Here is a 26,637-nt window from a genome sequence, read left to right as displayed (position 1 = left end):
AGTCACACAACTAGTGGGCCTATGTGATCACATGACGTGATCACGTGACCTCTCGCTAGCATCCTCCTTGCAACAGTTTAGCAGCGCGTTGTGATGGTAGAGAGAAAATGCAAGCACCTCCAGTCCCTGAAGCTACCAGTACTTCAGATGATTTAGTGCCGAGACGTGGGTCCTATGGGCTTCAGCGTTCAGAGCGCTAAGCGCCTTCAGCGGTAAAAAGATGTCAGTGGAGACGGTTTTTTTTTAGCGCAGCGCTCAGAGCGCTTCAAGTTGAAATCTGTTCAACTTTTAACACCGCTGGGCGCTCGGAAAATGAGTTTTTGACCTCTCTCAGCACTGTAAATGCGTTTGGTGGACACAAGTCCAGCTCAGACATTTCTAATGACATTTTAAAGGATATCGACTGATTATCGTTATCGCCAAAATCCCAAAAAATATTGAGATATTATTTTTTGCCCATATCGCCCACCCCTACTCATCACCCACCCGGATTCAGATCCATCATTCATATATATTTACAACCCATCTGTAATTTTGTCATCATGATCATATACTGTAATGTTGGTCTATTCTGTATATGCAACATATATTGCACGTCTGTCCATCCTTGGAGAGGGATCCCTCCTTGGTTGCGTTTCCTGAGGTCACAATCATCACAGTTTCAAGGTGGGCACACAAGATTAACATCACTCAATCAGTTTCTGCCCAAATGCGAATATGGTGACAACCTCCCCTTTTGTTCCCGAGTTATGGTGATGAATAATGGCCAAAAAGGTTTTTGCACAAGACTGATTTTGGATGTGCAATGTCATCACTTCATAATTTTACCCTATTAGACATTTGTGAGTGATTTTGTCGTAATTAGTGTTTGAATTCTTGAATTTGTGAAGTCACAGTGACTGTGTTTCTTGACCCACCTAACTTATATTTTGTAATGTCACCATGTTCCCACATCTAAGTTCTTTAGAAAACAGAATGCTATTATCACTGATAGAAATGATGGACAAAACACAGTTGTATGAAACCAGAATTACCGCTTCTTGTACTGAGCATGTACTGTACTGTGCATCTTCACCTATGATGCTCTGTTAGACTATACGGGATGAGAAATGGTGTTGATACTGGCACTATACACTTGAACTTACATCCAGTGGCTGGGCGTGGTAGTGCTCTGTGGGGTCCCTCAGTTCAGCAGCCTCTTTCATCAGCCTCTTTACCGCTGGTTAGTTAAAGGAAACAAAGACACAAAAAACTGAAGTTAGTGCATGCAGGGTAAAACAGTTCACATCAGTTGCTGTGGCTCAGGAGGGAAAGTGGGTCGTCCACTAATCAGAAGGTCGGCGGTTTGATCCCTGGCTCCACCCCCTGCATGTCGAAGTATCCTTGAGCAAGATACTGAACCCCAAATTGCTCCTGATGCTGTGCATCACAAGTACAGTCCATTTACCATTTACCATCTTCTTCATGATCACCACCACTGCAAACGTGCAGCTCCCCTGGGTACCAAGGCGTTAACACAGATGGACAGACGGGAGCATGCAGAGGGACTGGGCTCCATGTACTGGCAACGCACAGACTCTCTGCTAAAACACACTCATTCGCTTTAAAACCACCTTTGGCACTTCTGTTTCTTCGCAACTATTCAACAAGACACTTTTGTGTCACATAGTCCGCCACTAAGCCCTTGGTGTGTGGACTGTGTGTGTGAGTAAGAAACAGATCTTAACACTTAGAACCTAGGGTACATATTCAGTTACAGTGGATTGATAAGTTGTAAAGAGATTTTCCTATGGAGATAGTAACAATTGTTCCCAATTTTCACCTTTTGTTTCATGAGGATATTTCATATTTTAGTGATTTAAGAGAAGCCTCCCCAGTTTTCATTTTTGTTCCTGTTTTGATTTGCTGTTCATGCAAACTCAACCCTTCCTCTGTGTTTTCATATTTCTGTGATAAACAGCATAATATACATGTACACTGCCACAACACTAATTCCATCAGTACAACAACAGAGTCACACACACCATTTAGCTGCTTGACATTTCTCTTTTTAAAAGCAATACTCATTTTACTTACTAATTAAAGTTTCCTTAAGAAATACAGAGCAATGCACTGCTGTGGATGGGTGCAAAAGAAAAAAAGTAGATCAGTAAAAGTAGTAGTATCAGTTGTATTGAGAATATATTTTTACCGCTTTACCTCACAGCAAGACAGCCTTGTACTGACTGTACAACTTCTGTATTCCTGCAGATAAGCCAGACTGTCCGGCTCATTGTATTACGCCGCAGATCAGGCTTTTAATGTTAAGCGTTACTGGCGGCAGCTTAACGTTGAATGAAAAATCAGCAAAGTAGAAACGATGAGAATTATGACATGACATGACTCTGTTGTCCTGAAGGAATTAGTGCTCTGGAACTGTACATTTTACCCTGCTAAAAACAATTAGTCAATTAATTGAATGGTCCATCAATAGAAAATTCATCTGAAATAATTTTAGTTAGGTCATTTTTTAAAGCAAAAATGGCAAATTTACCTGGTTTCCACTTATCAAATATGTAATATATATATACTTTTATGATAAAGAAAGGATTGATCAACAGGGCTATGTATTGGCAAGAATCTGGCGAATCCATACATATCACAACACAGGGGTTACGATTCAATATATTGCAGTACTATAAGCAAGGCAATATATTGTGATTTGGGTTTTTTAAATTTAATTTTAGGTTAAAAATACTTTTTTTTATCTTGAGGTTGGGGGTTTTAGCACAAAAAAATTATACTCTTTTTGAGAATATCACAAAAGTACTACTACTACTACTACTACTACTTCTTCAATAACAGCGCACAAAACAACAAAAACAGTGTCCGTATATTTTGTAAACATAAGGACAGATAACAGAGCTGTTCCCAATGTGGTCAAAGTCAAAGATTGCTTATTAGTTGCTTACAGAAGATGAGCAGATGAGTGCATGCAAACACAGCTGAACTTGTAATTCAGGCTCAAGGCAGAAAGAAAGTAAACAGCCTACCCATGGGGGCATTTCACAAGTTTATGTGCAGACGCAACATGCTCTTAGAATGAGGCTTCAGAGAAACATCTGCTGGCATTAACCCTTGTGTCATGACCCAGCCTGCGACACACTTTTAATCTGGAATACAAACAACCTCATCACGCTCATCATCAAGTTCAGCTGATGATGGTGGTGGTGGTGGTGATGATTGTTGGGGGGGGGGGTATTACTCACTGCCCTTGCAGCAAAGAACAAAAAGATGTTCCTTGATGTAATGCTGACTACCAGCCTGGAGATACACCAGTCAGAGCACAGGAGGCCACATTAGAGTCCATCTAGGGCAAAACCTTGGGTTAAACATCCCATAATTCCTTAACACAAGGTCATGAGCCACAACAACAGGTGCTCATGTCACAGTCTCAGCCTCATGTTAACAAAGTGCTCATCGCAAGTTCAAAGGAGCTGTTGAGCTATCAGACAGCAAGGTTAATTTGCTTGCTTTTGCTCTGTTATGGGCTGCTACTAGAGCTTCAGCTATCAGCTACCAGGCCGCTGCAAGAGGAAACAGGATGGGACTGAAAATTGGAAAGTAATTGTGAAAAGGAAAGCGGAACTAAGAGGTATTCATGGAGGCAAAATTGGTTTGGAATCCAATCGAGTGCGGACTGCTAGGGTGTTGAGCTGGAAATGGAGACTGTGAAATGAACACAGAAGAAGAGGACGAAGGGTGGGAATGGGCGGGAGGGCAAATAACAGGGATGAAGGCAAGGCGAGCTGAGAGGATGTGCAGGCTGCGGGGGGGGGGAGTGAAGCAGTGGAGCAGAGAGATGGCCTGACACCACGCTGCTTTCAGGGCACGTGTTCTGTCTGATTTTGCCGGAGGACAGACACTCTTCAGTGAAGATGTGAACCAACCACAGTAATCCCACATTGGACACACAAGGAGAATGGGGGAAGAGTCCTTATGTGTGTGTGGGTGTGTTTGGCTTCCCCCGCCTCCTCCTGTTTACACTGGAGAGCAGGCAGTCATGGAGTGCTTGCAGTCTTACTCAAGCTTAAAATTATTAAGAAAGGGCAGATGAGAAACTGATCCTGTGCAAGAAGAAATCCAACCTCCATGCATCAGCCTACTGAAGCACTTTGGCCCAAATGTGATCAAAATACACGTCATGTTCTGGCAGTTTTGAATTGCAAAAAACGTTTTCATACAACTGTATCCCAAGGTGATGGAACTGGAATGGATGGAATGTTTTCCAAGTTTAATTACAGGAAAGGAGCCAGGATTGCCTTCTGTCTTCATTGCAGAACTCTACCTACATTACCAAGCTGACATAGATCTTTCTTTCACTGAAAGACAACTCAGAGCTTCATCAGAATGATGAAATAATCTGACACTACTGCTTGGATGTGATGGCATGTGTTTTTAATGTTGTGTGTTTGATTCCAGCTTCTAGTGTCATCTCCGCTCTCACTACACATATTTATGGACATACATAATTCCACCTCCATCAATGACAATCTGTTGGGTTTTCTGAAATTGTTAAGCTTCAACAGAAACCCAAAATACGACAAAGCTGTTTGCCCATGTGGCACCACACATAAGAGCCAACAAATTAAATAACAGACAGGAAGCTTAACTGTGCAGTGATCTGTGAACAGCTGAACATGCGGCTGTGGCGCTCCACAGTGTGAGCTCCATCCTTCACGAGTGGCAACATAACATTTCAAATTGACAAACGCTGAGCCAGCTGTAGGCGGAGCAGTCTGCTCGCTTAAAAGACTAACCCACAGCCAGAAGTTGGCTGTGAGTGCGATCTGCCTGTGTGTACAAACCCTTCAAATTCTGTATAATTCATTTAATACTTCAAGATGATAAGTGTCCAGCTCTAATGTCAGTTGGCAGGACAGTGATCACAAAGGATGTTCAGGCTGACAGAATCAAAAACCACAATGTTTTAAACTGAATACCTACGTATCAATAACAATATGTGGATGGCTGGTGCTATTAGAATGGGCCTGGGGTTCAATAGGATTTTATTGAATCCAAATTCAAATATGCTTCTCAAACCCAACACCCTTTCAAATTCCTTATTGAATCCAATTAGGTTTCACTTTCAACTAAAGGTCTACAGAGTTATCGGTTTGTGCCATTCATCAGCGCCAATAGAACGTTTTACAGACTACTGGTGTCAGCAGAACTTGTCTCCAATAGTGGACGTGGGGATGAACTATAGCCATTGCACCTTTCAGCACACGTCCCTGCGTCCATCAGTCAACTCAGGAAATATCTATGCAGCCACTTTAAGACAAAAAGGGCCCATCCCAGTGGAAGGGGTCCCATCAGCTCTGAGAGTGATGATTAGCTTGCCAACCCCTGGCAACAAGCCAAAAGGTCTGTATTTTATAGTTCTTCCATTTTACAGAATTGGATTATTCTCCAACTGCATCCTCTTTCTACTCCGTGGACCCACCATCAAACGGCCCAGCTCTAAGGCTAGCAATTCCCTGCAGCTGACAGCAGCTCACTGGTTGGACTACGGCAGGTAACTCCAGAGATAGCTTGTCTATGAGATGCAAGAGGCGTCAATGAGATCCCGAGGTGTTTTTTGCATTGTTAGTTGAACTGTGGATTGTGTATTGAGTACTGTATCCCACACTCTGGGGGGCTTCAAATTCTTGTGTGTTTTGTGCTTCTTGTTGTCTGCTGATGTCTTCTGAAATACCTGGTTGTTAGTGATTATTAGGGTCCATGTACAACGGGGGTCCTTTTTAGGGTTGATTGGTAACTAAAATATTATCTCTGACCTGCGCTCTGACTTGCACATCAGCTCATAGCCAAACTGCTAATGTACATCACCAATTTGCAGGAGAAGCCTGATATTATGTGGACAGAACTTCCGGGTCTGTTAAGTAAAGCCAACATGGCAAGTCATACTCAGTGAGTCTGTCTAGCTCAATGAGCCAAACTCAGACCAAACTGTCAAACTAGGTAGTGCTGATCAGATACAAATCACAATTCTGTAACTGCGATGCCTATTACTCACCTAAAATATTTTCAGAAATATATTTTTGTGTACAGATTAACTGTAATACAAGAACGTGTGAGCAGGCGAGCTGCCATTGTTTGCTGCTACAAACAAATCAAAACTGCACAGCCAATGAGAAACTGTAAACTAAATTTGTCATTTGAGTTTTTGTGAATCACCGTTCATTGCACAGAACATCACTCTGATCATTTTGTATGTGATTTTACAATGCTGAAATCTGAAAAATATTCATATTAATATTGTGATATTTTAGACATATTCAAGTACTGAAAACTGTATCACATTCAGTTTTAAAAGTCAGAAATCATATTAGATTAGAAAGCTTTATTAATCCCCCATGGGGAAACCCATTTGCTGCCAAATCAACTCATACAGACAACAAACATATATGTGATGAAGGCATTAACATATTATCCACTACTCTCATATCACAGTATCAAGATGAAATCCAATAAGCAACCAAATCCACATTGTATACTGAGGCCCACACAGACACACAGACACACACACACACACACACACACACACACACAAACACACACACAGACACACACACAGACACACACACACAGACACACACACACACAGACACACACACACACACACACAGACACACACACACACACACACACACACAGACACACACACACACACACACACACACACACACACACACACACACACACACACACACACACACACACACACACACACACACACACACACACACACACACACACACACACACACACACACACACACACACACAGCCAAATTAAAGAGCCTGAAATATTGTGCAGTCTACAGGAGATGCTCTTGCATACTTGTTAGAATTAAATAATAAAACTGAAACTCTGACAAAAAGGAAGCTTCATTTTTGATTATCTAGCTCAGACTCTACTCTGAAGTTGTTTCTCACGCTGAAGAAAAATAAAAGATAAAAGCAATGGACATTCTCTGAAGCTATAAAAGTAAGCTAGGACATTAAATACTATTCTGTGTGCAGACAAACCCGGAACATTGTAAAGGAGACTTTAATGTTTGGCACAAACACTGCAGTGTCGTCCTCAGACTTCCTATAACAGCAGAAGTGCAAGCAGCTGGTATAGCCAGCAGTGCGAGAATCAGACCCAAAAGTGTCCTCGAGATGTTTGTGAGACCACAGAATTGTTATGCAAGAGAGAGAAGTGAGCAGTGCTCAGAAAAGAAATAAAAAAGAGCAGAGGGGAACATTTTTGACAGCAATTAGAATGAAAAGAAGAGAGGGGGAGGAATCAGCAGGGAGAAGGTGACGTCAAGAAGCTCTTAAAATGAGTTTTTAACCTACGACGGAAACTGCGGAGAATCATGCTGCTGTTGTGGCTGGAGAGAAAAATGTCAGTTCACCAATATAGACCCAGGAGGGAAACTTTGAAAGTGCAGATTGATATGCTGGTCTTGTGTCTGATGTGCCTGTGCTGTCAATGCAAAGCAATATGGAGAAGACTGGAGGACATGTTGCACTGCTGAGTGTGAGGAGGAAAGTGAAACCTGTGGAGGTCTAATAGCTCTGTGCAAGCGTGTGTCTTTGTAGGTGTATTTCTTTTACTGTTGAGCTCCTGCTTGTTTTCCATTTCATAATTCCAGAGTTTATTTATGATGTTAAATCCTTGCCCGACTTAAAAGATTTAAGTCCACTCTACTCTATGCTGATGGAACAGTAGGTGGTATTATGAATGCTCACAAGGCCTAATCAATGATTTTTCTTTAGAACAATAAATACCTCAATTTAGTGAAGGGCTTTGGCTCTACAAGCACTATTAATATGTAGTTGCGTATGCTGCTGCAAGTCTGGGACATACAAGAGATAAGACCTCTGCAAATCACCTTGACTTTTCAAACTTGGAAAATTAACATTGCCTAATTAATCCCTTGACTTAAATATACGTTAAGGAGAAACTACGGTGGCCATGAAAAACATGTCCATTCTGGGCTACTGTAGAAACATGCAGCCTCTGTAGCAGAGGACACACTCCCTCTGTAGATAAAATGGCTCATTGTAAGGATTTCATAGGGTTTTTGGGGATTGCTGTGGCTTAAAATGCCTGATGCACAGCAGCTTTTCTGAAAAAACTATGACACATGTTGCAATGCTTTTTGGCAACTTTTTTTTTGTATAATTCATAAAAAAAATTCTGAACTCCAGTGAGAATAAAATCACTGGACAAGGTAAATATGAGATGTTCACGTCGCACATGTCAGCACGGTCTGTATCTTCACAACTAGAAACAAGGAAGTGTCTTTGGTGACGTATCTCAACATTTTTTATGGTGGACTCTATGGTTGGTCAAGTTTGCAGTAAAGTTGCCAAAATTGCAAGGTCACAGAATTACCAGAAATGGTTAGATTTGCTTTAATTGTTGTGATGGCAACGTCGCAACTTGCTGGAGGAACATGAAGCAGGGCTCCAGAGTGCAACCAAAATTTTTAAGAGTGTGACTGATAATTTTTCTAGGTTGCACTGGTGCACCTAACGCTGCCCAGGTGAAAACATAAAATTTATTTCGCAAGCGCATCATCTCTCTGTGTTCTCCTGTGACCGAAGTCACACACTCATGGTAGGATCATATCATGTTCTAAACCAATAAGAGACAGAGCTCGGGCGGGTCTTTGCCTCTGATTGGCTGTGGTCCTGTTCACCGCGCTAAGTTGTGTGTGTTAAAAATTGCGCGCGACCTGAGCGCGAGAGTAGCTGACTAACTGAAACGGAAAAATAAAATAAACGCAACAAAATGAGGGAAAGTGAAGAGAGGCAGAAATATTGAAAGTTATTTCATTAAGAAAACCAAGCCTACAACCAGCCCTACTACTATAATCCCATCCATCCCCACTACTGAGAGTCCATCCCGTCAAGACACGGAGCCCTCGGTCCCTGGTGAGATACCAAGCCCCGGTCCTTCAGCGACAGCATCAGACTCGGAACCAGAGGAGGAGACAACTGAGTCTGGATAGAGCCCGGCTCCGAGAAACAAATTAAAAAGGCCAAAATATATTCCTTCAGACAGGACTGGCTGCAACAATTTCCCTGGCTGAGGTACAACAAAGGACGTAAAGCAATGCACTGCGTGTACTGTCAGCAGTGCGGTCAGAATATGGCCGGAAATATTGCATACGTGAGCGGGTCAACAACGTTTCATATCGAAACTTTAAAAAACATAACATGTCTAAAAAAACACAATATGCCGTGACAAGTGTGTGTAGAGAAAGTGGCTCCTCTCCCAGCTGCATTTCAGCGGCAGGTAGTAGTAATCATTATTATTATCATTAATAATTATTTTACTTGAAATGTTTGAGTTTGAAATGTTCAATTTCAGTTCAGTGAAGCAATTTAAGCACAAGCACTTTTATTTGGAAATGTTTTATTTTGCTTAGTGTTTTAGTTTGAAATGTTCAATTTCAGCTCAGTGAAGCACTTTAAACACTTTATTTTTCTTTTTATATATAATTGTGCTTCAAATAAAGACAAGCATTTCTCTACACCTTATTCTTGTTTAAAAATCATTCACATTATATGAAAGTTATGGAGAGCGATAAAAAGGTGACCTTACGGCGTTAAAGGCGACGCAATGAAAATTTTGGGTGCACCTACATTTTGTGCTGGTGCACCTAAGAAAAAAAAGTTAGGCGCACCAGTGCAACCAATGCAGAAAGTTAGTCTGGATATGTGAAGGTAATAACAACACAACAATTGTTATTTTTAGGCGATTATACACTAATGTAAACATAGCTATGAATATTATTTTCCATTTCTGATAATAGATCCTCCTAATTGTTACACACTGGACCTTTAATGCTAAATGATTTGAGAAAAACTATTTTCTATTATTAAATTGCTTGTTTCTCAATGAATAGAATCAGATAAAATAACATAATTACTGGCTGTCGATGTCCCCCTATGGTTCAAAACACAAGAGAAAGGTCACCTTCTAGTTACCTTAGCTACTGTTCTATAGAATACGACTAAGAGTTGTACTTAGGCACAGCTGTGCCTTAGGCTTAATGGTGACATGAGCATGCTCACACTGACACTATCAGCATGTTGATTTTTAGCAGGTATAATATTTACCATGTTCACCATCTTAGTTTTGCCAATTAGGACTAAACAGATTTTTATTTATTCAGTCTGTTGTCCAATTTTATTCAGTATTTTCAGCATGCAATATACTCATGGTTATAGTATACTTATATATGATATAATAAATGTATTCCTCTTGACCATCTATCACAAAGTACAGTTGAGGATGATGGGAATGTCATAGGTTTTGCAGGTATTTGGTCATAAACCCAATTATTAGACAAAGTAAAAATTTGACCTGATGGCACTAGATGAAAAGTCAGAGGATCAAAGTTACTATAATTCATTCTGAGGGGGAAATAAATGTCTCTGAACCAAATTTAATACCAATCTGTTCAATAGTTGCCAAAATATTTAAATAAAAACTCAAACATATCAAGCTCATGGTGGCACTAGTGGAAAAATCAGAGGATCACCAAAGTCATTAGAAATCATCCTCTATGGGCCTTTAATGTCTGAACCAAGTTTCATGGCAATCCATCAAATAATTAGAGATATTTCACTCTGAACCGTAAATCAACTTTACGGTGGCAGCAGAGGAAAAGACAGAGGATCACCAAGCCCAGTAGGATTCATCCTCTCAGCACAATGAATGTCTGAACCCCATTTTAACAGACTGACAGACTAAAACACTGCCATCTGTAGAGCCATGCTGCAAGCAAAATGTACCAAGTCACCCATCGCTGCTATACTTGATCTTACCTCAAAATGAAAACAATCACACCTTGCTGTGTGTGCGTTAATTAAATGAATGTTAATTAGCTGCAGCTGAGTAACTTTACCACCGACAGTGCTCAGTATATCTGGCAAAATCACATTGTTCACCCAAAACTTCGTTCAGTTGTTAAGACATCAATTATGTATAATTAAATTGGGAAGTCAAAATAAAAATGATTCAGCCCTATCCCTACTTTCTGTTAGATCCATGCCTCTGTAGGAAACATGGGGCAGAGAGCACAGTGCAATGAATGGCTCAAAGTTACTATGCATCTGTGTGTATACTGTATACATTAAGTTCAACTTCATGCCTATTGCCCAAAGCGACAACAACCCTGATGCGTGGCCTAAGTTGTCATGACAGCACAGGGAGTAGTGGTCTTCCACCCAGCAGGCCTTGGCACACGCCAGCAGCACTGGGCCTCAATCACACAGTGGCAGCATCAGCAGCAGCAAATAAAGCAATTCATCTACGCATTATGGCTGTGTGGAGGAGGACTGACCGTGTGGAAAGATAGACTCCAGAGTGCGAATAAGCTAAAAATGACTAGTACCATCCTACTTCGCACATATGCTGTTTTCTAATTATCAGAATACTGTGATTAATTATTATTATTATCATCATTATTATTAATTAAATTATAAAATATATAAAAAATAAAGCTGCAAGCAGCGATGATCGGGCCCTAGCAGTCCACACCAGGTCGAGATGTGCACGTCACCTCATGTGGCAGTATGTCATGGGTCATTGGGGCGGCAGTAGCTCAGTGTGTAGGGTCTTGGCTTGTGAACCGGAACCGCCGGTTCAAGTCCCACAGACCAGTGGAGTGTGGACTGGTAGCTGGAGAGGTGCCAGTTTCACCTCGTGTGCACTGCCAAGGTGCCCTTGAGCAAGGTAACCTAACCCCAAAACCAGCTCATGGGGCGCTGTTAACGTTGCAGCCCCATCACTCCACCATCTCTCTCCCTGTTTGCATGTCCACAGTGCATGAAGTGTGCATTTCAGCCTGTGTGTGTGTGTAAAAAAAGAGTGAAAAGAACAATTTCCCCTAGGGCATCAATAAAGAATATCATCTTCTTCTTCTTCTTCTTCATGTGTCAGATCTAAATCGCCATACAAGATTTACTTCCTGTTGCCAGTAGGTATGCTGTGACTATGACTGTATAATGGCATGTAGATGTGTTGAGGGCAGGACTCTTATCAAATATGTGAAGTTTCGTGGAGACTGGACTATGTATGCTGAACTTGCTGTTTCATGGAGATGTATGGAAATTCTACTCCATGCCACAGACACGCTCTTTGATCTACAGACACAAAGAACACAACTTTTAATGGTGATGGTCTTTAGAATCATCCACTGATCAATTCTGAAGTTGATCTGATCAATTCCCTAGGAGGAATTTGTTAAAATACAACACATACATGAAACGGAGTAGAGATGACATGCAGCAAAGGGCCACAGGTCAGATTTGATCCCGTTGCAGCAAAGCCTTTATACATGGGGCACCTGTTCTACCAGGTGAACTATCTGGGCTCAAGGGGCGCCCCTAGAGAAGAGAGAGAAGAAATTCCCTCGAGGTGTTCACCTTCACAAGAATGGGACGGACAGACAGACTGACAGCAGATACACAACCCAAAAACAGCGTTGGCAATAGCTGTGGTCGGAGGCATAAAAACAGCGGCTGTGCAACGAAAAGTTAAAACAGAACCAAGTTTTGGAGAAATGTAACCTGACAATGGCCAATCTGGTAATCAGACCGGTCAAACTGCTCCACAGTCAGCCAGAGAGAGAGAGCTAATCTGGTCTGAATAAGCCCTAGGACAGTTTTAAAAATCCTAACAATCAATAGTAAATACTGGTGGCATGGGTCAGACAGAAAGAGACACTTTTAGGTAGGGAGTGTGGACAGACAGCTATAGCTAAAAGCTATTCAAGTTAAAACATCCTCTCTATCTTACCGGCCACCAGTTAGTCATGATTTTCCACTTTGGGAATCCATCAGTGCCCTGCAGAGTGGAATCAGGAGCGCTCAGAGGTGTGATAGGCTATCAGGGCTGGACAGGCATTTCAGAATGAGAGAGCTTGGGAAAGTCAGCTCAGAGTCTCATCCAGCAGTATCTTCAGGGATGGCAGCTGGCAGCTCCAGCTTTGATGGCAGGGCCAGCGGCAGCTCACACACAGCCTGGGACTCCTTGGGTCATGGACAAGATACCCTGGTGTCTAGACCAAATCTCAGAGGGGGATATTTGATCTCCCATGTCCATCCGTCTGTCTGTCTGTCCAGCCATCCATCTTCAAAACTTCTATTTATTAACTTATCCATCTAGGACAAACATGGTTTATTAAAATTTGGATCCTATTTTTCTAGTTTGGGCAAAATCAGTTAAGATAAACGAGTAGATAATTATAAGTATTATCATTAATTATTATCAGAGCCCTACTGACCATGGATTGTTGGGGTAAATTGTATTTTTTAACATAAACACATAAATAAATAACACATCTTTGGCATTTACAGTAGATAAATGAATTGGAAATTCAAGCAATTTCCTTGATTGAATAATGGCCATGTTAACAATAATTCAATTATGACTATGATTACAAAATTAAGTGCACGCTTTTGCAGAAAAAACAGAGCTTTCTGCAAAAATCAAGTGAAGAGTGAAGTAGATACACAACATTTAATAAACATGTTAAAAGCCCAGTGTGTAACATTGAGGAGGATCTATTGTCAGAAATGGAATATAATATTCATAGGTATGTTTTCATTACTGTATAATCACCTGAATATAAGAATTTGTGTTTTTGTTACCTTAGAATGAGCCGAAAAAGAGGCGCTTCTACTTTAATACTCAACGTAAGAAGAGCTGATTGTCATAGTGATTACAGCAGTTGGGAAACAACAAGAGGGCTTTACTTTGGTCTTGAGAGTTATTCACTCTAAGTGTAACCTACAGCATACATATAATACCAGACTGACAACTTTTACTGCTCTTTTTCCTCTGCACTGCTCACACTTACTGCTATCTCTCTAGTTCCTGCACACGTGTCACGCCTCGCTCTTTTTACATAGACATCGATTTGGCTCTGTTACTACCTCCACCCAATGGTGGAACGGCACAGCATCCTGCCTTTAACAGGCTGTGTAAAAAGGGTTTAAGTCTAACCCATTTTTCTGTATCTTGTAATTTAGCTACATGACCGGGGTGAGTGGAGCGCAGTTTGTTTTGTGTAGTTAGTCCATCGGCTGAAAACACCTGTCCAGGCAACTTGAGCAGCCCATAGCATCTACTCTACATGTACTTCCACCAGTAAACTGGATTTGCACTTAAAGGAGGAGGAATGTCATTTAGCTAGCTAAACCAGATAGCCAGCAGGCAACTACTCAGTGGAACTTTCACAGTTTTCTTTACATTGCAGTAGTCACTCAGGGGAGTTAGCTGCTCTCAGGACTGCAGTGGAAGAGTGGCACTTGTTTATTCTCTGTGTGTGGACAATAAAATCTGTCACTGGTGAATAAATAAGAATAACAAATATCAATATCCTTTGCTACGGCTCTTTAAGATTTTATTTCTATATCCCCACAATGTGTTCTCAAAACTTTCTGTGACCATGTCCCATTTAAATCAGAGCAAACCGTGGTTGTCAGTGAGTGATTCAACAGTCTTATAGTGTCTAAACTTTAGCTCCTGTTAGAATATTAATTAAACAAGTGCGCGCACAATCTAAATATTTTGCCAGAATTACAAGAACCTTTACTGCAATGTACTTGGCATCTGATGAAGTACTGCAGTTGGTATCATCCTAATAGTTTGGGAATAAGGCGATGCAGCCCTTGATTGCATAATCAATCACTTAGACACACACTTTGTTGTCGATGCAAGCTTCTTACAGCATCGTCCAGCTTTGAAGACGTCCTTAGATGGATTGGCCCTGTGGTTTGCTCTAGCATATATAATGATGCTGGCCTGAATTACCTCATAGAGGGTAAAAGAACACCTTCTCCTAACCTTGCAATGCAGCTTGGTTGCGACATGACAAGATCACGCAAAAATCCATCTAGCAAGGCCCAACTAGGGTTTGGTGATTGGACAAATATATTGGCAATTGGAAAATTGAGTCCATTGCTGGTCATTTTTTTTTGCTAATTCAATTGTCTGCCTCCTGAGAATGAGAGCTGCTCAGTGTGTATACTGTGCCGCTGAACAAGTGAGACAGTGAGACAGTTATAAGATAATTCACAGAGGCTCCAAACAAGACTCCCAGGACAGGCGCAAATATATATACAATCACAGATTGTTGGACTGATGGTGGCCGGTCGGAAGATTTAAACATATTGCTCCACCATATGTCCAACCACACTGGTTCAGATCAGTTCAATCAGCATCCTATGAGGAACTATAGGCAGCTATGGCATGAGATGTTTGTTAAGACCATCGACACTTCCTCCCACTGAACAAAAATTAAGCCAACATATCCAGGATACACCCGCTACCATCTTTCGCCACTCGGAGCCAGAGTCTGACTCAATTGAGGGCAGGGTTTAGTTGTCAATCATGATGTGAAACCCCTTTTTTATAGCTTCAAATAACTAATTAAAACTTATCAGGAAAATCAAATGATTATGTTTTCACTCTTCTCTCAACTTGATCTGTTTGAAGTTCACAGATGGTTCATCCAATCACATGCCATGTAATTTTGAAAGTGCCTGCCCTTTTCTGCTCAGTTTCCAACATTGGCTTTCCAGATAGTTATTTGTAACAAACAATCTGGCACTGTCAGGTTAACTTCCTTCCTGTGTTTCACAAGAAACATGAACAACGACAGGAAAACCACTGAAAACGTTGACAGTATTAGCAACCCAACAAACCTTGACGTGTCAAAACTCATCTTTTCTTCACAAATTTGCATGAAATGGACCATTATTATATCCCTGACAAAGCAATATTAAGTAATAGTATGACATTATGTCTGATGAACAACGCTGGAGTATAAAAAGAGAAAGCAGATTCCATTGGTGCTATATTTTTAGGCAGTTCAGCTTTGGCTTATGAGCAAAACAGAAAAATATGTATCCGTGCACAAGTGAAGAGGTTAGTTAGGGGCAAACCTCAAACTTATAATGAGGACGAGCAGGACCTCCTTCCTCACGTGCCTCTCCTGTGGAAAATACCACAGCTCATGTGAAGTATGTATAGCATTGGCTCAAACATGATGGCTGCTCCCTGCAACTAGTCAACTACTAACTTGTGAAACCTTGTGACTTATAAAGTCACAAGTACAAGTAACTAGTAGTCCATTCACTCCCATCCACTACCCAGATCTCCAAACCCTTACTTTCTGCATACTACTTCCAGCATTGGCACTGGACATAGATTTATCCAGCATGAACACATTGTAATACGTAGGCATGCTGAGCTGGAACAGGAGAGGGGAAGAGGAGCCACTCCAGATCTCAGCACAGCATCCTCTTAACACCACTGTCCCTGCCAGTGCCTGGATACGCTGTGACAGGCGCTCCAGTGCTCCATATCCCCTGCTGAGTTTCATATCCCTTGCCCATTTTTGGCTCTTCCTTCCAGTGACAGTAAGTAGAGATGACAAGGAAAAGCCCTTTCCCATACAAATGCCTCTGGCCTCTGTTAGGTTAGCAGAGGTCCGGTCACTGGCTCAAGGCAATAGGGTGATAATCCTTGAACGCCAAATCATATTATGTAACACATATTTTGAGTGTTTGCCACTGGGAAGAGATTCATAGTTGGTCCAGAGGAGAGGAGTCATTGCATAATAACAACAACTCCAAAGATGTGAAAGGCATGGAGCACAGTGGAGGGAGGGAAAAGACTCCTCCAAAGTCTGGCCACTTTCCTCAATGCTCTTCTGCCGCTGCTTCTCCTACTGCATTCAGCTGAGAGGTAAAGCCAGGAGTACAAAAGAGAGCTAATCCCACTCTTTGAGTCAGTTCCTGAATTTAGTGCAAACGGTGGGGTACAATAAGGGACAGTAAGGAAGGATGGGATATAGTAAACTTTACACAGCAGACAGTAAATCAACTGCAGCTATTAAAACAAAAAATATACCGTACAGCACTGTGGATGTGATCATCAGGGACGTGCACAGAAAAGTAAAAGGCCAGCCAGGAGTCAAATGGAAACAGTTGGCAAAGTCAGTGTTTCCTGTCAAGGGCGCAGCATCGGTGCACATTAGAGAAAACATTCATCTTCATACTCAGTATTCTCAGTATTTCTCAATGAACCTCGTGGGTGCTACTAGCTTCAAGCTACATTTGTTGCTACCTATATCCGTGGTTTGAGGGATGAATGCTAATGAGGCTTTCCCAGCAGACTAACTGAGGAAATCTTCCCACTACAATGTGACAAGAGGTCACATTATTCCTCTTTAGGAAATCATAAAGGGATTCTTTGAAAATAAGCTAATATATAATAAACATGTTATAGATCTGTCCAAGGCTGATACTGGTGCTTTACATGTGCATTAACTCCAGTAAGAATGAATGATACAGTGATTCTGAAACTCTGAACATTAAAACTGAAAGCTGGACACAGTTCCAACCCAATGGCTCTTAACAAACAAATCATGCCTGTGGGTACTGAGCACCTGCGCGTGTGTGTGTGTGTGTGTGCATAGTGTGTCTGTCCTTGTAGCTGTACACCAGCAGAACAAACAATAAGCTTACATGATACTCTAGCAGGTACTTGGTGATACGTGGCATGAACTCGGTGCTTTCATTGTGTTACCAGTATCTTTTTTCTAGATTTTTGTGTCTGCTGCTCATCCAAATTCTCAGTGTACATCATAAAACACACTGTGTCTGGTGCCTACATGTGAAGGAGTGCTAGTGGAAAATGTAGCTGTGAATGTGTAATACTCCACTAATTGTTATTATAACATGATAAAAAAAAAAATCTAAAAAGGGCCTTGCAGTTCTTTGCAAGTCACATTTAACTCACATTGCCTGTTACACACTTGGACACACACTGTAAACCTAAAATAAAAATCTGAAACGGACCATCCACAAAAATAAAGTCACATATTTATTCATTAACAAACATCTAGCTACCACAGTGGGAGAATAACTTCATTTATGTAAACTTCAGCCGTGCCATAGAAGTTTGTCACACAGACACTAGTAGATGCTGCATATGTATTATTGCTACCTTGTTCACAGAACCCTGTGCATCCAGAAATGACACTAAAGGGATACCTACCCCACTGACCAAGAGGCGGTATTGGATGACTTTGAAGTGAGAACACATTGCATGAGGTGATGAGGTTATAAAATAATTCACCATTAGTGTTAGAATGATAATTTTTGCATCACAAATGTCACATGAAGTGTCTGTACCAAAGAGCCCATTTTGTTGTGGTCTGTAGCAAACAAACATGTTTTCTTAAATCAGGAGAACACGATTTGTAGACCAGGGCATCACAGTACTTCATTATAATACTGTTTGTCACACATTTTCCCTTCATCAAAACAGATGCAATTTCTGTGATTTGAATATTGCAATTGTGACGTCTTTAAATGCCTTGTCTGACCAAATGTACCCCCAAATGTATTCTATTTACTATTCTAACTGACAAAGAGAAGGAACAAATCTTGACATTTGAGAAGCTGGAACCCTAGAATTTGAAGCACTTTTTTGAAAATGACTTATCATTTCACCCCTACTAATATCCTGGTCTTGAATCTTCTAATCCTATTCAGAACATGACATTCACATGAAACATGAGAACCTTGAGAAAAAGTTATTCAGCTCGCCGTATACACGATTCTAACAGTATTAGATTTGACAGTATTGTGTGCAGATTCAGGTTGACTGCTAATATAACTCAAGTTTATGAAACAGTGTAACAGAGTACATAACATACAGTGATCAGAAACCTGGGAAGGGCGTTAACATGCTACATTACCCCAATTCCTAATGAAGTACTCCAAGTGGCATATTTGGGTTGCTCAATATCTTGAGCACTCATCTGCTGTTTCTATCCCTATTTCTCCTGTTTTTATTTGCTTACCTACCGGCAGCGTGATCTCCCCTTTAGTTAGTGTTTTATTTTTTATATTTCTTTTTTTTTTGGTTCATACGGTGTATATTTATGCTTGTGATTTGTATTATTTATAACATAGTAGGGTTGCACAATTAATCGCAATACTATTGAAATCACAGTCTGGTGCAATACCCAAATAGCAAGAAGCTGCAATTGTTTGATAAAGATAAAATGCGTGACAAACAGCATGATAATGAAGTCCTGCAGTGCTGCAGAGATGTCCTGGTCTACAAATCTTGTTCTCCAGATGTAAGAAAACTATTTGTTTGGTACAGACCCCAACAAATGTCACATCAGGGTTTCCCGCAGCACTTTGCAGCTAAGGCGGCCGCCTTAGCAACACACGCCTGCCGAATGATATGAGCAATATGAGCGATATCCACCGTGTTACTCTATCCTGTTTTCTCCCTTTCATTCCAAACCGTGACCAATGTTAGTCTCCCTTCTCCGCAGAATGCATTAAAAAAATATAATGATAAAACGTGCCATGAATCGGAAAATAATCAGTTTTTATAATCTTTAAATATGTGATATGGCTCTGAATGGTGTGATGCGTCCGAACAGTGGCATCTGGTGGTTGTCATCGCTCTATCTATCATCGTTCGCCAAACATTCTACAACATTCTTTATCCGGGTAAAAAGAAAACATTTTTGGGTGAAGACGTTCATCTGGCATTTGGATAGCCTGTCGCATCGAGGTAAGATAATTATTCTAAATTATCTAAATTCTATAAATACTTGAATAACCTGTTAACTGTTCACTCGAAGTATCTCAATTCAATTCAATTCAATTCAATTTTATTTGTATAGCGTCAATTCATAACAGAAGTTATCTCAGGACACTTTTCAAATAGAGCAGGTCTAGACTGAACTCTTTAACATTATTTACAGAGACCCAACAGTACCACCATGAGCAAGCACTTGGCGACAAGGGCAAGGAAAAACTGCCTGTTAAAAGGCAGAAACCTAGGACAGATCCTCCGGCTATCTGAAATTATTATGATAGGCGTAATGTTTTCTTATCAAGGCTAGTTGCGTGGTTGTCTTATAGCTATACGTTGGATGATTGCACGTGATTTTCTCTCGCATTGTAAACAGCCAAATGGACAGAAAAACGCAACCAAAAATTGCGGGCTTCTTCGTACGACGAAGCAGGCCTACAATTGAAAAAGGTATGTGTGTGGGGGTATTGGTTGCCACCCCCCAAACGCCTGATGGCAACCAATACCCCCCTCCCGCCTGTCTGATGGCCTATCACCTTGACTAACACATTTCCTGTGGGAAACCCTGCACATCATCATGGTCTTTATTGTTCTTTCAGTGACAAATAAAATTGTGATTGCAAATCTGATCATTCACACTAACAGTGAATCATATGGTAATCTGTCAAAATATGTATATCATAACAATATATATATATAATAATATCGCAATATATTGTGTTTTTAAAACATTGCGCAGCCCTATAACACAGTAACCTGCATTTATATATATATATACAAACACACACACACAGTACTTCATTATAATGCTGTTTGTCACACATTTTACGTTTAACAAAACCTTACAGCTCTTGCGATTTGCATATTGCTTCTGCTATTTGCATATTGCGCTTTGGATAATATTTCGATTAATTGTGCAGCCCTACTTGCAACTCACAACTATCACCCCTCTGACCCCACCTAGGTCCTCTTCTGGCAATAACACCTTTACTTTTGTTGTTGTTAGACCAGTTTAACTCTGTTCACAACCGTCCAGGACTGTAGCTACACAGGTGGACACGTCCTAACCAAAGAGTGACGTTACACAGCTCAGCTCCACGTACTGTCTGAGCGCAGGAAGAGACTCGTGCCACTGCACACCATGGAAGCTAACCTACATGAATATAGGTGTCTCAATGCTGTACAGTGCAATAACGAAGTATTTCCATATGTAATTATCTACTGTAAAAAGCCAGCAAACACACACACACACACACACACACACACACTGACAATTAGAGTCAATATACGCATTAATGGGCTCGTGTCAGTGTAGCACTCTAACATCGACTGAAGTTCGTTCAGAATGGCTGTATGTTAATTAAACAATGTCCACAGTGAACTTGTGTGTTACAGCTGTCAGTCAGGTTAGCAAACTCGCTGCCCAACAGAGAGACAACATCAGACAGTGAGCCTACCTGGACTCTTGAGGTTGTATTTGTTCTCCATGCTGACGGACGGTGGCCGCTCTGTTTAATAGAGAAGTGCTGCTGACTTTCTCTTTCTAACTCGCTAGCTAGCTACCAGCTAGCTTGTCACCTACTTAGCGTTAGCTTGCTTCGGTCCTCAGATAAGAGCAGGACGGACAACCCGTCGGTCTCTCACTCTCCCGGGGCTCCGGTATGTAGCTAAGACGGAAGCTATATTAACCCCGCCGTCACAAGCACCTTGAGGAGTTGTTTGTCAAGTTAAACTCTGTTTCGGTTTTGAAACTGTTTGATTAAATGTTATCCGCGTGACGTCATTTGTGGAAACGTAAACAGGAAGTGGCTGACTACTGGCTGGCTTTCTTCTTCTGGGGAGATCTGAGGCTGCGCAGGCGCACTATTGCAACAAACTTGTTAATGGCCAGTTTCTCTATAGAATCTATGCTTTTTAAATGTATTTTACCTTACCTTTTATCTTTGGTGCTCCTTGTATGTTTATATGATTGTCTTTTTTTGATTTCTGTTGCTGTTACCTATAGTGTCATTTCTACCACTGTAAATGGATTTCTCTACTTCTGATTTGTGTATATATTACCTACCTTGTTTATATATTTCCCTCATGTTCAATTTAAAAAAGCCTGAAAAAAAGGTTTGTCTACGAAAGCAAAAGATGGCCATAAATATTAGAATCCTACAAGCAACTGAATAACTAATTGTAAGAGTAAATCACTTGTGAAGAATGTAGAAATTTAGATACAAATGAAACATTTTGATAATAAAATAGAATAATTTTCCAGTCCACAAATTCTGATTTTGATTCCTGAAAACTCAATTACCCAATACTCATATACTTAATAATAGAGAAATATTATAAGTAATTTGATTTTAAAAAAAGTTTCAAAAATGAATTCAGATTCAATGTAATAGTAGTAGTAACATTTACTGCATCACTGGCCACTTTGTGACCTAAATCAAGGACAGTGCTGTGGTATGCATAGAGCCGGCTTGAGCATCTTTGCGCACTGTAAACATGGAAATTTATATTCCTTGGAATAAATAAGGATTACAAGTTAGGAAAATAAAAATCTATATTTTAAAGAAAAATGCTGCACCAACAAGCCAAGCTAGTTTCTTGTTCCAATGAAAGTAATTTCTGCTGCTGTGATTTATTACAAGCAGAAAAAGTTCTAAAGTGTGTAGATTTGGAATATGAGAAAACCTGGTCCAGTATGTAACTTGTACAGTGTGATGTAGAAACTTGAAGCCACCAGTGCACATCCACTGAGAATGGACTTTACAGTGAAGGAGGAGACATCTTGTGTCCAGCAGCAAAACTTTAGAAATGAACAACATTAGCATATTCAGAGATTCTGGAATATTTAATTATGAGGTAGAAGGAGTAGATTACTTGTATGTCATTAAATCAAGTTGTAGAAGCACTGTTAACATATTGACAAACCTCTCAGCATGCACTGTACATGGTCTTTTCTCTAAAATGATAACCCATACATCCCTACACTTACTTCTCTCATACCTTAAACTGGCTCTATGTATAGATTATGTGTACATTTTGATTATGCAGCTCATGGCTGCAGATCAAACACAGCTGAAATGGAAGAATGGGTGCTATATTCTGCACACGTTTATGCTCATACACCATATTTCTGTCTATTTAAACTTCATATTCCTGACGCTGAAGGCAGCTGGTACACAACCAGGTGCCGTCAGGTGACGAGGAAAAAAAAGACATTCTGTGTCTCCCTTCTTTTGTTTAATGTTCCCTGCATATTATTTTTATCGAGTCAAAGTGCAGACAGTCACAGTCATTCTACTTCATGTGAGTCTGACAGAGACTTGACATCTCCCAGGTTCTTTGCTCCACCATGAGACTCTGCTGTCACCTTTCTACTGCTTTCAATCCCACCAGAGGTAAAACACTTCTATATGATTTCTATTAATCCATCTTTATGTTCAGACCTTACTGCCAACATCCTGTCCTCCTCTTCCTGCCAACAAACATTCCAAAGGTAAAGATTGAAATAGCAAAAAACTACTCCTTACTTCCTCATGGCCCTTAACATTAATGCAAAAGTTTTTCAAAGGCTGAAATGTCAGTTTCAGGGATGAAGCAATACATAGAAATCTGGGACTCACAGGTTATTTTACAAGGATTTCACAGATGCTTTGAAAGCTTTAGGGAGGTTAAAGGGGGTTATTTTCATCTCGATCTGTTCAAGGCTTTGTCCTGCAAGTGTTAATGAAGTTTGACCCAACCTATTAAAATGTATTTATTATTTAAAAAAATAAACTATATCCTGACAGTAGTACATGAGACAGATAATCTGTGAAAAAATCAGGTTCCTACTTTTATCATCGTCATATATTTTATAAATAAAATTCTGGCTCATCTCAAGTCTGATCCTTAGATGATTGCTGTGAGAACCAGCCTAACAAATCCAGGAGAGGGGCTGTTCATTAGGAACTGGCAGACAAAAAAGACAACACTGTCACATTTGCCTGAGGAAGAACATTGTGGTTGAAACGTTGCCATATCCATATAGAATAAAATAATTAGGAATGAGACAACAGAGAGAGCAAGGATGTTTTTGTCTTTTTGAGCAGATATTTATTACCCACCAACTGAAAAGAATTAAGGACTCCTGATCACTGCCTTTGTAGAGTCTGGTCAAGTGACCTTTAACACAGCAAATGACAATAAACCTGCATATATAGACATATACACACACAAAAACCAATCAATCCTAGGAATTACCCAAGAAATGAATAGGAAACCCCACCTGAGAAGGGGCAAGGGAAAGGAGAGATATTAATAAGGCAAATTTACCTCAAGTTCAACAATAAAATATTAATACAAATATCAGTAGGTAATAGTCACCCAGTCCTCCCCAGGGTCACCAGTCCAGAGGTACAGCACCATCACTGTCCCTGCAAAGATGAGGTGCTGAAGATTCTATATCCATAAATCTGAAAGCTCTGATGAAGGGCAGTGGAGACTACCTGTGTAAAGGGATGGCATAGAAAATGAAAACATTACCTTGGCGCAGACTATAGTGTGGTACATTCTATTATATTCAACACTGCTGAAACAGCAGAACAGCATATCACTGTTATACAACATTAACTGCAGTCTGCAGATGAGGCCTTGCCTGCAAAACACTCTACATCATCATTTCAAACCAACCACTGTACAAAATGAACATCAAATCTCCAGATCATATTGCAAAGCAACAAAGGGACGCTTGACCACTGACTCATGTCGCACCACATCAAGTGTAATCCAGTTATTCTGCATGTGTGCCCACGCACTTCAACCCTTGCAGTCGATTGCTCTAGTCATATACAGATGCCAAGGGCGTTAAAAACACACTGCTGCAATGTCAAAACTCATAGGAGTCATGCATGTTATATAGACCAGTGACCTTTGTGCTCATACAGTAGCTGCTTTTGAGGAGAAATTCCACCTGTGTTGTTAAAGAGAAGAGTTATGGCACATTTTGATGATTTCATGTGGTTCATAGCTCTCAATAGTTACAAACAAATCCACACTGTCAACCTGTTTGAATGTTTACAGCAGCACATTTACAGCAGCAGCAACTATATTTGCATCAATTTTTGATTAATGTATTCACATGTAATGTGCACTGATGTTAGCTGGTTTCACAAGCAAAAACAATTAAACCTGTTGACTTTACTGTGCATGCTCTGCTCTAACATCTCACTCTAACTTTGATTATAGACTAACTTTTGCTCCCCAGACTAGCAGGAAAAACAACAAACATCTGCCCTAATTCTCTGCCAATCACAGGTACTGTAACTCACACAAATCACTGTCATAATATGCTGAAATGAGTGGCAGGAGTCACAGCTTCTAAGCATATACGGTAACATGTTCACTGACATTTCGGAAATCTCAGTAACTGCAAGCAGCAGACATTTTCACCTTAGCTGAACTCCTACCTCTTAACACAGTTACACTGATGACATAACAGTTAATCACATCTCACCCAGTCCATTACACTAACCACCCATTCCAAAGTCCCTTGCCCCAGAGGGGGCAAATAATGTCTCTCAGATGACCAGGGGGGTTTGAGGTTTCTCTGAGGCCTTGTCTCTTGTTTGGTAGGAGAGGAAATGGACAGCCTAGGGGCAGGGGCAGGGTAGCCAGGTAATGACCACTGACATATATAAAGATGGTCGACATGATAGCTCAAACGATAGCAGCGGCTGTATCATATTTTTATTCATGACTTTAACACCATGAGACAAAAAAATGACTTCCTGTACTTAGATATGCTATTTAGGGGCGGCTGTGGCTCAGAGGAAGAGCGGGTTGTCCACTAATTGGAAGGTTGTTGGTTAAATCCCCAGCTCCTCCCACCACATGTTATCCTTGAGCATCCTTGAGCAAGATACGTATCCATGAGCAAGATACTGAACCCCAAAAAGCGCTTTGAGTGGTCAGAAGACTAGAAAGGCGCTATACAAGTACAGGTCCATTTACCGTTTACCATTTATTTGCTAAACTCGTCTATGTTGAAGAGACAACCACATTTTGAAGATGGTTAAAAGATAAAGGCAATTATATATAGTCACATCTTAAGTTAGCTAATGTTAGCAGAGTGCTAGCTAACTAGCTAGTTAACCTACATCGATTGTCAGCTGGGTAGTTAGCTAGAGTTTTGCTCTGTAGCAAAACAAAACTAACTCAGTTCTGCCAGTTAAACATTTTTTGGATGAAGCTACTGGTAATTTTAAGTGACACTAAGTTATTTTTGTAAGTTACAGAAACATTCCTGATTAAGTGCTTTTTATTGTTTTCACAGTACAAATAAAAATTACAAAAATAAGTCAGTGTCACTTAAAATGACTACTACTTGATCAAAAATGTTTTTTTAACAAAGAACATTTAGTTAGTTTTATTTAAAATGTTTGATGTAATCAGTTTGAACATTTATTTCAGTTAAGTGATCTTATCTGGTTTTACAGTGTTAGTTGTCTTTTCAGCATAGACAAGCCTAGCATGGCATAGTACAGGGAAGGAGAGAGTTGGCTCTTGACCCAAGGGTTTTAGCCAACTATAGACCCATTTCTAACCTCCCCTTCCTCTTTAAAATTCTGGAGAAAGTAGTCGCCAAACAGTTGACTTCATACAAAGCAAAAGCTTATTTGAGGATTTTCAGTCAGGATTTAGAGTTCATCACATTACAGAGTCAGCACTGGTTAAAGTAAATAATGACCTTGTAATTGCTTCTGACAATGGACTTGTCTCTGTACTTGTATTGTTAGATCTTAGTCCTGCATTTGACACAATTGAACCTCACTAAGCTGGTTTAAGTCCTATTCATCAGATCAGTCTCAGTTTGTGCATATTATTGATGAATCCTCCATAAAGTTAGTCATGGAGTTCCACAAGGTTCTGTGCTTGGACCAGTTCTATTCACATTATATATGCTTCCCTTAG

At 40.4% G+C, this 26,637-nt stretch overlaps 1 protein-coding gene across 1 annotated transcript in view; it reads right to left on the bottom strand.

The window, feature by feature from the left end:
* The window catches only part of ube2j1 (ubiquitin-conjugating enzyme E2, J1), a 53,907-nt gene extending 32,407 nt beyond the window's left edge, over nucleotides 1-21,500 (bottom strand). Inside the window, exons 1-2 of the mRNA XM_051409953.1 lie at nucleotides 21,147-21,500; nucleotides 1,146-1,219 (exon numbers count right to left, since the gene is read on the bottom strand). Coding sequence (XP_051265913.1) covers nucleotides 1,146-1,219; nucleotides 21,147-21,177 — 105 coding nt within the window. The 5' untranslated portion in view covers nucleotides 21,178-21,500. The remainder of the gene's footprint in view (nucleotides 1-1,145; nucleotides 1,220-21,146) is intronic.
* Nucleotides 21,501-26,637: the final 5,137 nt, after the last annotated feature.

This window comes from Dicentrarchus labrax, unplaced genomic scaffold (assembly GCF_905237075.1).
Source record: "Dicentrarchus labrax unplaced genomic scaffold, dlabrax2021, whole genome shotgun sequence".
In the NCBI taxonomy this organism is placed as follows: Eukaryota; Metazoa; Chordata; class Actinopteri; family Moronidae; genus Dicentrarchus; species Dicentrarchus labrax.
This window is presented reverse-complemented; position numbering and strand designations above follow the sequence as displayed.